We start from the raw sequence: 16,206 nt of genomic DNA, 5'->3' as shown, positions 1-16,206 counted from the left end.
ATCAGCTATTGTTTTCTGTGAAATGTCAATATCAAGTCAACAGTTTAGTGCAAACCAGCAGGATAGACAGAAGGTCTCAGCTGTAATGCATTTTTGTTTATTTGTAGTCCAAACATTAGAAGACTTTTTTTTTAATTTTAGTTCTAAGGAGCAAATATGTATATCCTAATGCATCAACAAATGATGGGAATTTTTTTTGCAAAAGGCAACAGTTCTTCATATCTCTCTCACATTGTAGTTGTAAGTTCTGTATCTTATGGTTAACATATATGACAGAAAATGTCCACTTTGTCACCTCAAGCCTTGCTGATCTAAGCCTTTAAAAACACAGTGAAATGTTAATATGAAGTTTTTTGTTTTCTATATTAAACCAATTCCCACTTCAGCTAAAAAAAACTTGAAAATATTGAAAAAATCCAAAATCAGTATATTTTCAAAATTATCTTGAACTTGTATAATTAACACATATAATTATTGCACATAATAAATTAGTTTATGAGGAATTGATAGTTCATAAAACATACACAATTAAATGTAATTCCAGCAAAAAACTAAGGACTGCATGCAAGTGTTGGAAGACATGTAGAACAACAAAGAGTTGAATTGGAAAATGTCCCCACCAACTACCTTTTAGTTAGTTCTACCTGAAATGCATTCTCTAAGAAAAATGCTGTGAAATGAAACTTTGTTTAAAAGTGTGTTATACACTTTGCCTGAAGCATAGCAATTGCAATAAAAAAAAGCAAGATAGCCCACCAATGAAATTCCACGTCAGGGAACCAAAATATATTTTTTTTGTCGGCTTTATAGTCATTATATACAATATTGATTGGTTACTTTTTAAATTTTATCTTAAAATGCAGCTTAAAACTGCTAGTATAATGGAAACCTGTGTTCTTGTAAACCATTCTCAGTACATTGTAGAGAGTTGCATGGCACCATGACCCTGCCTAACATTGATTAATGACTAATTCGCAACTCGACAGCCCCGAGCAATAGGTAATATTTACCATTTTATTATCAGAAATGGACTAACTTTTATCCCATCTAATAAGCTTACAACTGTCTTTCCTTTCTGCAGTTGATATCACAGCTAATCATCTGGATTTTGAATTTCATGTAGTATTTCTTTGCCACTTTTCAAATGATTTATATAAAAAAATGAACAAATTGATTGAATTTACATAAAAGGCAGCAAAAATGTCAGTGGCGTGTGCTAACGTGTTATTTAGCAAATTACAAATGTTGGCAAATCTAGGAACAAAGATTGCTGGTTTGTCTGCCTCTGCCTGACAGCTGTCATGCATAGCTGTCAATAAATAATGTATTTTTCAATTTCCTTAATAGTTCTCCAACACTTAGTGATATACATACCTCTCAGTCAACTGCAATTAGAATGTACAGTAATAGTGATATACACACATTCCAGTCAAGTATAATTACACCAGATGCCTGATGCTATATGCTTCAGACTGCCAAAATGGTTTTGATGCATCATACAACCAATGGCATTAACTATAAATCTTTGTGTTGCCTTTCAATTATGATATTGTATTGTTGCAGAATGCCTTTTCAGTAATGCATTCTGTATTCTAAAGCCCAATTTGTGGTTTCATCTAAAGCTAAATACCCAGACTTTCCACCATTTTTGTACAGACAATGTAATTTTTTTTATCTGTGTTGGAAAACTGACACTGTATTAAAAGATTGGTGATAAATGGCAGTCAGTCTATATTGATTCCCGGATTTATGTGCAAAATTGACCCAGAATTGAAATGACATACAGTTATTGATGAAAAGACCCCCCCAATGTGATCTACAAAAATGGGCAGAAAAATAAGACTACAATGTCACAGGGCATTTTTGATTTCTCACTGAACTCTCAGCTTTTAAATACATGGGTTTTTAGAAGTAAAAGAATTACAAATGTTCACCTTCCATAAAGATTCAATAATTTAAACCCAAAGTAGAATGTAGATTTTAAAAGGAAAATTCTCATTGGAAATGAAATTTGACTTTGGCAGTAACGCAAAATGGGGGATAACAATTTGGCAGCCTGTTTTACACCCCATCCCACCCGTTTTGCATCCCGCCGAAGTTCAATTTCACCCCATTGGAACATTGAAAAGCACATAATTTTTATATATATGTGGATGTGTATATATATATGAAAAAAGGGTAGAATTCTAATAGACTGCCTAAAGTTAAATTCCATTTTAAGGTTAATGTGTTTGGAAGCCTGAGGTGTAGTGTATGATAAGCTGGTTAAGCAAATGAAATCCATTCCGTTTCAAAGAGACTTATCCCACACTCTAACCACGGTCACTTTTTAAAAATGTGAGGTCGCAACAACATTTATGACATACTTATCTTTTAATAGAGACTGAAAAGCCACTGAAGAAAATTTAATGCGTTTTCATGCTGCAAAATATTAGATTTCTAGTCAAGTAATGGTAGACAACTAGAAATGATAAAAAATATACATTTTCTTCCATGGACTTTTGACAGCTGTTATGGAATACCATCCAAAAAATGAGCATGTAGGTTATCTTCTTATTAATTCAATGGAAGATGGTTTTTCTATATGAATCTGTCATACTAGAATGAAATGATTGAAACTCTACTATCAAGGTCTTTGGTACATGGTACATAGTGTTCCTGCTGAGTGCTTGCAATGTCACGATAGTGTGAGAAACTGAACCTAAAGAAAATGCAATCTGAAACAATTTAATGGAAATTGAACATCAGATCTTAATGTGAGTGTGCCTTTGTCTAAAGTCTCACCGAAAATAACAAAATTTTAGAAAAAATAATTTTTAAAAACCCTAATGAATTCTCTCTAACATCAATTTGTCTTGTATCTGATTAGGAAGTAGACTTGTACAGATTGCATAGCCAGGACAAGCTTGGTCTTACAGTATGCTACAGGACAGATGATGAAGATGACATGGGAATATATGTAAGCGAGGTAAGAAGCACTTATGGTATTTCTTTTGAAAGAGAAACATACTTTTTTTGGTTTCAGTGAAGTATACAACTGGAAGGACAGAGTCCTAATTCCTCAAATTGCCATCACTGTCGTGACTTAAGGCCTTGTCCTTTTTCAGCATGTCCAGCAAACAATTATTACCAAAGAAAACAATCTCATGTGGCACTCTTACACACTCAACAATCTAATTTAATGTTGTCTCCATGGTAACAGACAATAAAAATATTTTTACAATATTTCTTGCATGTAATTGCCTGTCAGATTTTCAGACTTTAGGAAAAGGGACTTGAAGTGAGCTGCCAAAGAGTAGTCAAAATCACCAATGCAGGTTTTCTGAAGCTGCCTTTCATCCTTTTTTTCCTTTGAGATGGGTGTCAGAATTGCTGTTACTTAGCATATTGTTGATGCTGCTAATTTTCATGAGTACGTTTATGTGCAAAAGAAAGTGCATTTTCAATAAATACCATCTATGTAGTATTTACCGATGTTCAGGTTTAACCAATTAATTGCAATAAAAACTCACTAAATGCAAAATTTTGAAGTGGGTATTCAATTTGGGAAAAAATTAAATTATATAAAATATTAACATAATATAATATTGTCACCATCACTCTCTAGAAGTCCGTGAATCAGATTTTAAAAATGCCACCCACATAATAGTTCCAGGATAATCATGACTGAGACGTTTATCATGTTTACATTTCCTTTTCTAACTTTTTAAACCTGATTTTGTGCAGATTTTGACTTTCTTGACAGAAAAAATGTGGAAAAAATACAAAGTTAGATGAAACTGGAAAATCAACGCAAATAAATCCTGAACTATATAAAAAAAATCAGAGAAAGGAGAGACAAATAAAGGAACATAGAGTCATAGAGTTATACAGCACGGATAGAGGCCCTTCGGCCCATCGTGTCCGCGACGGCCATCAAGCCCTGTCTAATCTAATCCCATATTCCAGCATTTGGTCCGTAGCCTTGTATGCTATGGCATTTCAAGTACTCATCCAAATGCTTCTTGAATGTTGTGAGGGTTCCTGCCTCCACAACCCTTTCAGGCAGTGAGTTCCAGACTCCAACCACCCTCTGGGTGAAAAAGTTCTTTCTCAAATCCCCTCTAAACCTCCCGCCTTTTACCTTGAATCTATGTCCCCTTGTTATAGAACCCTCAACGAAGGGAAAAAGCTCCTTAGTATCCATCCTATCTGTGCCCCTCATAATTTTGTACACCTCAATCATGTCCACCCTCAGCCTCCTCTGCTCCAAGGAAATGTTAAAAGGGCAATCGGGAGCAAAGGGAATCTGGAAATGAGAATAGCTCCGAATGCAAAACATAACACACAACGACCTAGTAAATAGCAGCCATCAAGGATTCAGTCTGCCAAACCTCCTGGACTTTTTTGAGGAAGTGCATTGTGATAAGCTACATGAGATACTGGGCCGGAATTTCCTCGATCCGACTCAATGTCGAAATTTACGCCAGCATACAGGCACACTCAGAATTCTGAAATATAATTTCCCCTCTCCCCCTCCCGCCTTTCCCCTCAGAATCCTTGGATGTATCATGTCAGGTCCTGGCACTTTGTTAGAAAAAATAAAACAGTGGCAGATGTAATGTAAGACACATAATGAGTGACTGGGCAGGACACTTACATATTTAGCCCTCTTCAGGCCTCGGCTCCCCTTCCTGCTGTCTTCACCTGGCAAGAAAGCCACAGTGACTTCCCCGCTTAGGCCATCAGTTAAAATTGCAGTCAGGTCCTGATGCTGCATATGTATAGAAAGTCCCTGCCGTCTTTGGACGGGTGTCCTTGCCACCTGTTCTGCAGAACAGGTTAAAATTGGGAATTAATTCTGGCAGATAAATAACATGGGCGATTTTAACTGCCCACCCACCTGACTTCTGCCAGGCAGATAGGGTTAAAATCGCCCACATGGAATAGAATTCTGGGTATGGCAGTGGAGGCAACATACTTGGAATTATATAAGAAACATTTGGATGTTGTGATGGGGAGACCATAGGTTGTTTCTGCATGGATGAACTAAAATGCAGCAAATTACATTCCTCATCTGTATCTGATTTTTGATGTACAAAATAAACAAAAACCGGCTTTATTTTAAGAGGCATCAGAAAGTTGTAGGATGTGGATTTGCAGCCATAATTACCTCTGTATTAATTTCCCATCTCAGTTGTGAGGAGATGCAGAGCAGATGCATGTTCTTCCTCACGAAAAAATAAGAGAAAATCTGAAGAATCATTTTGGTAAACCTACAAGTTGCCAGTCACAGAGCAGCATGGCAGACACTTGTGAACAATACACCTATCCTCTGGTGCACGAATGGTGAATAGTGCAAGGTAACCTTGGAAAGGGAAAGCAGAAAAGTAATGATTAAACATACCTTAAAAAGAAAAAATACCTGTTTAATTTTCAGATCGATCCCAACAGTATTGCAGCAAAAGATGGACGCATAAGGGAAGGGGACCGAATAATACAGGTAAAGCTATACTCACTGTACTAACGTGGGTATGTAAGTGTGTGTGTGTATGTATATTTTGTATTTTCTAGAAATTTATCCTAACTTGTATAGGTCCTACAGTTTAATAATGACACAGAATGTAACGAGCAGGGTAGATAAAGGAGAACCAGTGGATGTAGAATGTTTGGATTTTCAAAAGGCATTCGATAAGGTGCCACATCAAAGGTTGTTATACAAGCTAAGGGCTCATGGGGTTGGGGGTAATATATTAGCATGGATAGAGGATTGATTAAAGGACAGAAAATAGAGAGTAGGGATAAACAGGTCATTTTAAGGTTGGCAGGCTGTAACTAGTGGTGTACCGCAAGGATTGGTGCTTGGGCCTCAGCTATTTACAATCTATATTAATGACTTAGATGAAGGGACCGAGTGTAATGTATCCAAATTTGCTGATGATACAAAGCTAGGTGGGAAAGTAAGCTGTGAGGAGGACACAAAGGGCTCGATTTTCGGATGTCCGAGCGGGTGTGTTCGTGGCGGGGGATGCTTCGAAAATGGGGGATTCCCGGGGCGGGTCTGGAGCCCGGCAACAACCCGCCCACTTCCGGGTTCACCAATGATGCGCTTAGATGCGCACGCAGCCCCCGCATGCGGGACTCCCACCGGCAATTAAAGCCGGCGGGATCCCACTTAAAACCAATTAATTTTATACTTCAGGTCGTTAGGCGACCTGATTTGTAGGATTTTCAGGTCAATTGAGCGTGTTTCCCGTACTGGAGGAAATACTCCCAGTTGAAATGGACGTGTTGCAGCCACCAGCCTGTGGCAGCTGCAAAGGTCCATTTGACAGGTTGCGGGGGGAGACCCTCACTCATTGCATGAGACCACTCTGTCACGTTGGACAAAGTTTGGCCTGCACCACCCTCCTCCTAACACAAAAAATCACAAACTTGCAACTTCAACCCCGGTGTGAAGACACATTTACCTTCCTTGCGGACCACCTCAAACACACATCTTCCGGATGGGGGCCGCCATAGCTGTAGTCATGACCTCTTCGGAGGATGAACAGCATCACCAGCCTCGCCGGCCACGCCGTCCACCTCTGACACGTTGAGCTCCACAACACATTGCTGTGACACATCCACCTGCACAGCAGTAGGGAGGGCAACCGCAGAGAGAGATGCGCAGAAGGCACTACCCTCGCCACAAGGTCTACAGACCGAGGCTCAGCTTCCTGGACCTCTCCGAGGAGCAGTGCACACGGAGGCTCAGAGTCACTCGACATGTAGTCGTGGACATCTGCAGCCTCCTTGATGCTGAGCTGCTCCCGGCTGGCCCGAGCACCATCTTCTTACCTGTCGCTGTCAAAGTCACCACTGCCCTCAACAACTTCTCCTCCGCATCCTTCCAGGGTGCCACCGGGGACATCGCCGGTGTCTCTCAGTCGTATGCACAAAAGAGCCCTGCAAATACACCTACACCCACTCTGCAGTGACACAATGGGTGGCATCAGTTGTGGGTCTTCATGGTGATCCTCAGGAAAGGGCATTATTGCACAAACCAGACAAGATTTGCAAAGACATGGCAGTAGTGGTGATAACAAATTTTTATGTTTTTTTGCATAACAAACAAAAGTAAATCAAAAACATGACATTTTGGGCCCAATATTAGCAGGGCGGCGGGTTCTCAGCGGGGGGTCGACTGGGCGCGTGGGTAACGCGCCCGGTGAAATCGAGGTGCTCCGCATGCAATTACAGGATAATTGGAGCTGGTAAGCTGCGCGACGGGCGAACTGCGCATGAGCAGCAAAGTCTGTCAGCTGGAGGAGCCCTATTTAAAGGGGCAGTCCTCCACTGACTGATGCTGCGGAAAATAGGAAAAATTACAGCATGGAGCAGCCCATGGGGAAGGCTGCTCCCAGGTTTAATGATGCCTCACTCCAGGTATCATCGGATGGGGTGAGGAGGATGGGGAGGACAGAGATCTTCCCCCCGGCGGGCGGGAGGAAGCGGCCTGCCTCTGCCACCAAGAAGGCCTGGCTCGAGGTGGCAGAGGAGGTCACCAACACCATCAACATATTGCGCACCTACATACAGTGCAGGAGGCGCTTCAATCACCTAAGTAGGTCAGCCAAAGTGAGTACGCTTACTCATTCCCCTACAATCCGTCTGCCACATCACCGCCCCCACCCACATCTCCTTCTGCACTGCCAACACTATTCTATCACATCACCCCTTACACCCAATCAAAGCTCATCCTCATCTTACCTGCACTTTCTCACCTTGCCAGTACTCATCCCACCACTACCACTCAACCCAATCCTCATACAATCTCATGGCTCTATCTCATACTCACCCTCTGATGCATCTCTTTCACAGTCAGCCTCACTCAACCTGCTACTACCTGTACTGCAGCCACAGGGCATGCATCACATATGTGCAGTAGGAAGCGTAAGGCAAATGTGCCGTGAGCATGAAGGGTGTTTGAGGGTTTGTCATGGTGTTTACCTACATTTGATTTCTGATCAACTCACATAACATATTATATTATCACCACTACTGCCACGTCTTTGCGAATCTTGTCTGGTTTGTACAATAATGCCCTTTCCTGAGGATCACAATGAAGACCCACAACTGATGCCACCCATTGTGTCACTGCAGAGTGGGTGTAGGTGTATTTGCAGGGCTCTTTTGTGCATACGACTGAGAGACGCTGGCGATGTCCCTGGGGGCACCCTGGAAGGATGTGGAGGAGAAGTTGTTGAGGGCAGTGGTGACTTTGACAGCGACAGGTAAGAAGATAGTGCTCGGGCCAGCCGGGAGCAGCTCGGCATGAAGGAGGCTGCAGATGTCCACGACTAAATGTCCACGGAAGCTGAGCCTCGGTCTGTAGACCCTTTGGCGAGGGTAGTGCCCTCTGCGAAGCATCTCTCTCTGCGGTTGCTCTCCCTCCTGCTGTGCAGGTGGATGTGTCACAGCACTCTGTTGTGGAGCTCCACGTGTCAGAGGTGGACGGCGAGGCTGGTGATGCTGTTCGCCTTCCGAGGAGGTCATGACTGCAGCTACGGCAGCCCCCATCTGGAAAATGTACATTTGAGGGGGTCCGCAAGGTAGGTAAATGTGTCTGGACACCGGGGTAAGTGTGCAAGTTTATGCATTTGATTGTTAGGAGGAAGGTGGTGGAGGCCAAACTTTGTCCAAAGTGACAGAGTGGCCTCCTGCAATGAGTGAGGGTCTCCACACCCCCCCCACCCCACCTGTCAAATGGACCTTTGCAGCTGCCATGGGCTGGTGGCTGCAAAACGTCCATTTGAACTGGGAGTGTTTTCCCCCAGTACGGGAACAGTCTCAGTTAATTGCAAAATCCGATCCATCCTAAAATATCAGGTCAATCAGGTCTGTAAATAACCTGAAGTATCTGTTCAAGTACTTTAAGTGGCACCCCGCCAGCTTTTATTGCCGGCGGGAGTCCCACATGCGGGGGCTGCGCGCGCATGTGAGCGCGTCACTGGGGAACCCGGAAATGGGGCGGGTTGGAGCTGGGCTCCGGACCCTCCCCGGGAATCCCGGATTTTCGCCACGCCACGAACGCACCCGATCGCGGGTGCAAAAATAGAGCCCTTTGTCTTTCACCCTTGTGCATCCCCTTTGTGCTCACAAAACCTTCGCCTTACGTTTACCGGAACCCTTACATGGTGCTACCCCTGTGACGTCAGCAGAGGTAGTGTCAGGTTGCTCTTGTCCATGCCCTGACCAATGAGATGCTTTGCGCGGACGCCCTCTGGGTTTCGGTGCCCATGAGGGCCCCTCCAAAGCCTGCTTAACCTGCACCTGTGCAGGGACAGACTCAGCCACCTGGAGAGGGGGCAGCATTGCGGGTACTGGTTGAGATGGGGGCAACGGGTGAGACATGGGCGAGCTTTGAGTGGCGTCCCCACTTCCATGTCCCCTTTCGCCATCATCCCTCTCCTGGGCCAGGCACACATCACTCCTTCCACCCTGCTGGATGACAGTTTGGAGGACTTGTGTGAAGCCTTGGAAGGCCAGTTGTAAGGTATCTGTCAGCCTGTTTAAGGCGGCAGAATGTTGCTCACCCTGAATCCGAATGGCTGTTGTCAGGGCCTGAATGGACTCGTTGTTGAACCATGCTTGAAGCTTGATGGAGACTAGCCTTTCCTCCATCGCAGACATTCCTGCACCTACCTGGGACACTATCTCAGAGATGCCTTCACGTCTCTGTGACACTATCTCGGAGATACCCTCCTGTACCTGTGCCACCATTCCCCTCATGCAGGAGTTGGATTCCTCCATCCTCTCCGCGATTGTGGCGAGTGCGCGTGGGAACTGTTCCAGTACCTCGGCAATGTGCTGGCTGCCCTCGATGACTCTCCTTTTCATGGCTGGCCCCCAGGGTTCAGCATCTGGGTTCAGCTGAGCAGAACCTGGAGAAGAGTGCTCCCACCGACACGAACTCTCCACGGCTGCCCCAGCCATCAGGGTCTGCTTGTGCTCACATGTGCGTGCTGACTTACCATGTGCAAGCACAACTAAGTGAGGATGGGGACCCACCGAGGTGTGTGTATCTGCGCTGGTGGATGGCTGGCTCAGATGTGATGATGCACCCTCAGAGACCGGCAGGTCCTCTGAGGAATCGTCCTCCGCAGTCACGGCGGCCGCAGATGGCTCTGCAAGAGAACAGAAAGCAATATTAAGCATGTGGACAGCTGCTGAGGTGCTACAGATGCCAAGTGATGCTAAGATCATTCGCTATCATGAGTGCTGAGTGTTAGATTTCTGTCACCAGCCGCTTGTGCGCTCCCAGTCTCGGCGTCCGCCACGGACAGGCACTCCAGCGTCCGGCTTATTTCTAGTGCCTGCTGCTCTGCGTCTGTTAAGACCACCTGGTGTGGCGGGCCCCCTCCAGTCCTTGCCCTCTCCCGGGCATTCTGGCATCTCTTCTCCTATCAAGGCAAAACACAGAGGCGTGATTGAGTGATGGTTGCATGGTGGCCCACTGCATGCATTGGTGTGGGTGGGGGTGAGTGTGAGGGCGATGCATGGGAGGGTGCACGTGAGACATAGCCATGAGATTATATGAGGATTGGGTTGCGTGGTAGTGTTCGAATGGGAACTGGGGCGGTGAGTAAGTGCAGGCAAGGTGAGGATGATGGTTGAGTGGATGTGAAGAGTGATGCGAGAGCATTGTCATGGCAGTGCAGAAGGAGTTGTGTGGTGGTGGAGGTGATGTGGAAGACGGAGTGTGGGAGAATGCGTAAGTGTACTCACTTTGGCTGACCTGGTTAGGTCATTAAATCACTTCCTGCAATGGACCCAGGTTCTGCACACATTGCCACTGCCGCTGACCTCCTCGACCACCTCCAGCCAGGCCGCCTTGGTGGCGGAGTGAGGCCACCTCCTCCCATCTAATGGAAAAAAAAATTCCCTCCTCCTCCTCACCCCATCGAGCAGCATTTGGAGTGAGGAGTCCGAGAACCTTGGAGTAGCCTTGCCTCTGGCCTGCTCCATGATCCAAAATTGGTTCTCTGCTGCAGGAGGAACATTGGAGGACTGCCCCTTTAAATAGGGCTCCTCCTGCTGACAGCCTGTGATGCGGGTGCGCAGTGCGCCCGCTGCGCAGGTCTGGAACGGGAAACCTGGAAGCATGCGTAAGTACCTTCAATTAGGCTGCAATTGCGGAGCAGACTAGAGGGGCTGTATGGCCTACTCCTGTTCCTATTTCTTATATTCTTATTTAGAGATAATTCTACAAGAAAAATTCCTGTCCAAAATTTTACAATAAAGAAGGTAATACTGATGCAAGCTACATTCTGTTAAAGTTGTAAAAATGCAGTTAGGCAGTTTCACAGGCATGGTGAGCAAGTTATTATGACCTCCCCTTTATAACACAATTACTGCAATCCTTCATATGTAATTTCCTGCTATTTTAGCACCACTGTAATGCTAGTGCCTATGCTTTTCTCACTGAGAGGGAAAATCGGAGTGACAATCACCAGGGGCTGACTCGTACATCCTAGTAACTAGTTGCAGAGTAGTATTGAGAGGGGCCTGATATTAGGTCACATATACCTTGTGTGCTATGAATTTTTGTTTTTATTTTTTGTGTATATCAACTGCTGCTAAGAATTTATTGCTGAATTTCTGAGGCTGGAGCTCCTGAACGAATAAATGTTTGTTTTCAACCTGAAAAGACAAGAGCTTGTGTTCCTTTGTATTTAATTAAGCCATTGTGTAATTCCTCCATTTGGAATAAACTAATTAATGGTATTTGTCAGAGAAGATTAGAGTTTGATGGCTGATCACTACCTTTTACCACTTTAATCAGCAGAGTCCATTATATTTCAATAAATTAAATTGTGCTTATGTATGTTCTGTAGATAAATGGCATTGAGATCCAAAATCGAGAGGAAGCTGTGGCCCTGCTTACCAGTGAGGAAAGCAAAAACATTTCCCTGCTTTTGGCACGGGCTGAGATGCAGGTAAGAGAATTTAAGTCTTTACCTAATGGATCATTTGCTATTAAATTACAAAGTCCTCGTGAACTCCCCCTCTGGCTCCCCCCATTCCCCACGTGTGCGTGCACACACTCACACATACTTGCACAGCCATATAATGACCACAATATGTTTAGAATTTTATTAATGAACATTTGATAACAAGAATTAAAGAGGAAATTATAGGAACAGGAATAGGCCATTTAGCCCCTCAAGCCTGTTCCGCCATTCAATGAAATCATGGCTGATCTGTGACCTAATTCCATATACCCGCCTTAGCCCCATATCATTTAATACCTTTGGTTAACAAAAATCTATTAATCTCAGATTTAACAATTCAGCTAGCATCAATTGGCATCTGCAGAAGAGAGTTTCAAACGTCTACCACCCTTTGTGTGTAGAAGTGTTTCCGAAATTCGCTCCTGAAAGTCTTGGCTCTAATTTTTAGGCAATGTTCCCTCGTTCTTGACTCCCCAGCCAGCAGAAATAGTTTATCTCTATCTACCCTATCAGTTCCTCTTAATATATTTAAAACTTCAATCAAATCAGCCCTTATTCTTCTATATCCAGGGAATACAACCCTAGTTTGTGTAATCTCTCCTCGTAATTTAACCCTTGGAGTCCAGGAATCATTCTAGTAAATGCACTGCAGCAACTCGCCAAGGCTTCTTCGACAGCACCTCCCAAACCCCCGACCTCTACCACCTGGAAGGACAAGAGCAGCAGGCACATGGGAACAACACCACCTGCACGTTCCCCTCAAAGTCACACACCATCCCGACTTGGAAATATATCGCCTTTCCTTCATCGTCGCTGGGTCAAAATCCTGGAACTCCCTACCTAACAGCACTGTGGGAGAACCTTCACCACACGGACTGCAGCGGTTCAAGAAGGCTGCTCATCACCACCTTCTGAAAGGCAATTAGGGATGGGCAATAAATGCTGGCCTCGCCAGCTACGCCCACATCCCATGAACGAATTTTTAAAAAATCTACGCTGCACTCCTTCCAATATCCTTCCTAAGTTACAGTGCCCAGAACTGATCACGGTACTCCGGGTGTGGTCTAACCAGGGCTTTGTATAGCTGTAGCATAATGTCGACCCCCTTGTATTCTAGTCCTCTAGATATAAAGGCCAGCATTCCATTAGCCTTTTTGATTTTTTTTTTAATGGTCTATATATAATTTAAAATTGATTTCAAAGAATGCAGTCAAAAGAAATCTACTTTTTATTTGTTAGTATAGTTGAGGGATTTCATCACTCCTGAATTAAAAAGTCACAAAATTTTAAACAAATTGTGAAAGTTGAAGGTAAAATTGTCCTGTGTTGATGAACCCTTTCAAAAGGAAAAATAAGCACAGACACACCAGGAATTTCCTCAGGGCTTTTCCCACTCTGTCACCTTAACTTTGCCAAAGTTACTGCAGTGGAGCAGAAGACCCGAGGAAATTCCTGACAGCGGTTTTGAATTTGTGCTTTTTGCAGTAATAAAATCACTACTATTTCATAAATAATATGAAGAGACCATCATTAGAGTCAAGTGGGCTCCCTTTCCTTTCACCTCATACGTATTTGTACAGCATTTTATCACGTTATTGAGAAATGTTTCAACGCACTTCACGCAAATTATTTTTGAAGTGCAGTCCCTTCTGTTCTATAGGCAAAAGCGATAAATGACCAGTTAATCTGTTTTTTTTCGGTGATTGTGTTGTTGAGGGAGGAATGTTCACCAGGAGAACTCCCTACTCTTCTTCGAATAGTGCCATGGGATCTTTAACCTGAACTGGCAGATTGGGCCTTAGTCTGAAATTTCAATTGAAGGATGGCACATTCCAAAAGTGCAGCACTCCCACAGTACTGCACTGAAGTGTCAACTTAAATTATGTGCTTCAATCCTAGAGTGTGATGTAAATATGAAAGTTGGATTCTCATTACAGACATAAGACTTTAACAATTCGTAACTGAGTTAAATCATTCCCTAATTCAAAAAAAGGCAGTGGTAGTTCATAGAATCATAGAATGATACAGCACAGAAGGAGGCCATTCAGCCCATTGCACCTGTGCCTGCTCTTTGAAAGAGCTATCCAACTAGTCCCACTCCCCTGCCCTATCCCCATAGCACTGCACATTTTTCCCCTTTAAGAATTTATCCAGTCCCTTTTGAAAGTTACTATTGAAAGTACTGCTTCCACTACCTTTTCAAGCAGTGCATTCCAGATTATAACAACTCGCTGCATAAAAAACAATTATTCTCATCTCGCCTCTGGTTCTTCTGCCAATTACCTTAAATCTGTGTCCTCTGGTTACTGACCTTCTGCCACTGGAAACAGTTTCTCCTTATTTACTCTATCAATACTCTTCATGATTTTGAGCATCTCTATTAAATCTCCCTTTGACCTCCTTTTGTAAAGAGAACAACCCCAGCTTCTCTAGTCTCCATGTAACTGAAGTCCCACATCCCTGGTAACATTCTAGTAAATCTCCTCTGCATCCTCTCAAAGGCCTTGACATCCTTCCTAAAGTGTGGTGCCCAGAATTGGACACAGTACTCCAGCTGGGGCCTAACCAGTGATTTATAAAGGTTTAGCATAACTTCCTAGATTTTGTATTCTATGCCTCTGTTTATAAAGCCAAGAATCCCGTATGCTTTTTTAACAGCCTTCTCAACTTCTCCTGCCACCTTCAAAGATTTGTGTAAGTACAACCCAAGTCTCTCTGTTCCTGCACCCCCTTTAAAAATGCACCATTTATTTTATACTGCCTCTTCTCATTCTTCCTACCAAAATGCATCACTTCACACTTCTCTGCATTAAGTTTCATCTGCCATGTGTCTGTCCGTTTCATCAGTCTGTCTGTGTCTTCCTGAAGTCTATTACTATCCTCCACATTGTTTTCTACATTCCTGAAGTTTCGTGTCATCTGCAAACTTTGAAATTATGCCCTTTACCCAAGTCCAGGTCATTAATATATATCAAAAAGAGCAGTGGTCCTAATACCAACTCCTGGGGGACACCACTGTATACTTCCCTCTAGTCTGAAAAACAACCGTTCACCCCTACTCTTTGCTTTCTGTCCCTTAGCCAATTTTTGTATCCACGCTCCCTCTGCCTCTTTAATCCCATGGGCTTCATTTTGCTACTAAGTCTATTCTGTGGTACTTTATCAAACACCTCTTGGAAGTCCGTATATACAACATCAACTGCACTACCTTCATCAACCCTCTCCGTTACTTCCTCAAAGAATTCAATCCAGTTAGTCAAACACGATTTGCATTTAACAAATCCGTGCTGGCTGTCATTTAGTAACCCATATTTTTCCAAGTGACATTTAATTTTGTCTCAGATTATTGTCTCTAAAAGTTTCCCCACCACCGCCTTTAGGCTGACTGGTCTGTAGTTGCTTTTTTGAACAGGGGTGTAACATTTGCAATCATCCAGTCCTCTGGCACCACTCCCATATCTAAGGAGGATTAGGAGCGTGTGGCCAGAGTCTCCGCTATCTCCACCCTTACTTCCCTCAGCAACCTAGGATGCATCCCATCTGGATCAGGTGACTTTTCTACTTTAAGCACTGCCAACCTTTTAAGTACCTCCTCTTTATCTGTTTTTATTGTATCCAATTTCTCTACTACCTCTTCCTTTATTGTAACATTAGCAGCATTCTCTTCTTTAGTGAAGACAGATGCCAATTACTCAGCCATGCCGTTTGTCTCCAATAGAAGATCTCCTTTTTGGTCCCTAATAGACCCCACTCTTCTTTTGACTATCCTCTTACTATTTATATGTTTATAAAAGACTTTTGGGTTCCCTTTTATGTTACCCGCTAATCTATTCTCATACACTCTCTTATTCACTTTTTCAGTTCTCCTCTGTACTTTCTGTATTCAGCTTGGTTCTCTACTATATTATGAGCCTGACATTTATCATAAGCCTCCATTTTCTGTTTCATTTTAAACTCTAGATCTTCATCCAGGGAGCTCTGGCTTTGGATGCCCTTCCTATCCCACTCGTGGGAATGTGTCTTGTCTATACCTCAACTATCTCCTCTTTGAAGGCCTCCCATTGCTCATTTACTGTTTTGATTCCAATCCACCTGGGCCAGATCCCCTTTCAACTCCCTGAAATTAGCCCTCCTCTAGTTGAATATTTTCATGTTTGATTGCTCCTTGTCCTTTTCCATATCTGTTCTGCTTTTTCCATACTTTATTCTTTTCTGGTTTTTTTCCTGCCTT

The 16,206-nt window shown here is 43.6% G+C and overlaps 1 protein-coding gene across 4 annotated transcripts in view; it reads left to right on the top strand.

The window, feature by feature from the left end:
* pdzrn3b (PDZ domain containing RING finger 3b) overlaps window positions 1–16,206 on the top strand; it is a 313,710-nt gene that overhangs the window by 283,388 nt on the left and 14,116 nt on the right. For all 4 annotated transcript variants that reach the window (XM_067998912.1, XM_067998911.1, XM_067998913.1 and 1 more), the window contains 3 exons: window positions 2,870–2,968; window positions 5,420–5,482; window positions 11,859–11,960. In XM_067998912.1, the coding sequence (XP_067855013.1) occupies window positions 2,870–2,968; window positions 5,420–5,482; window positions 11,859–11,960 (264 nt within the window). The remainder of the gene's footprint in view (window positions 1–2,869; window positions 2,969–5,419; window positions 5,483–11,858; window positions 11,961–16,206) is intronic.

This window comes from Heptranchias perlo, chromosome 17, assembly GCF_035084215.1.
Source record: "Heptranchias perlo isolate sHepPer1 chromosome 17, sHepPer1.hap1, whole genome shotgun sequence".
Lineage (NCBI taxonomy): Eukaryota > Metazoa > Chordata > Chondrichthyes > Hexanchiformes > Hexanchidae > Heptranchias > Heptranchias perlo.
This window is presented reverse-complemented; position numbering and strand designations above follow the sequence as displayed.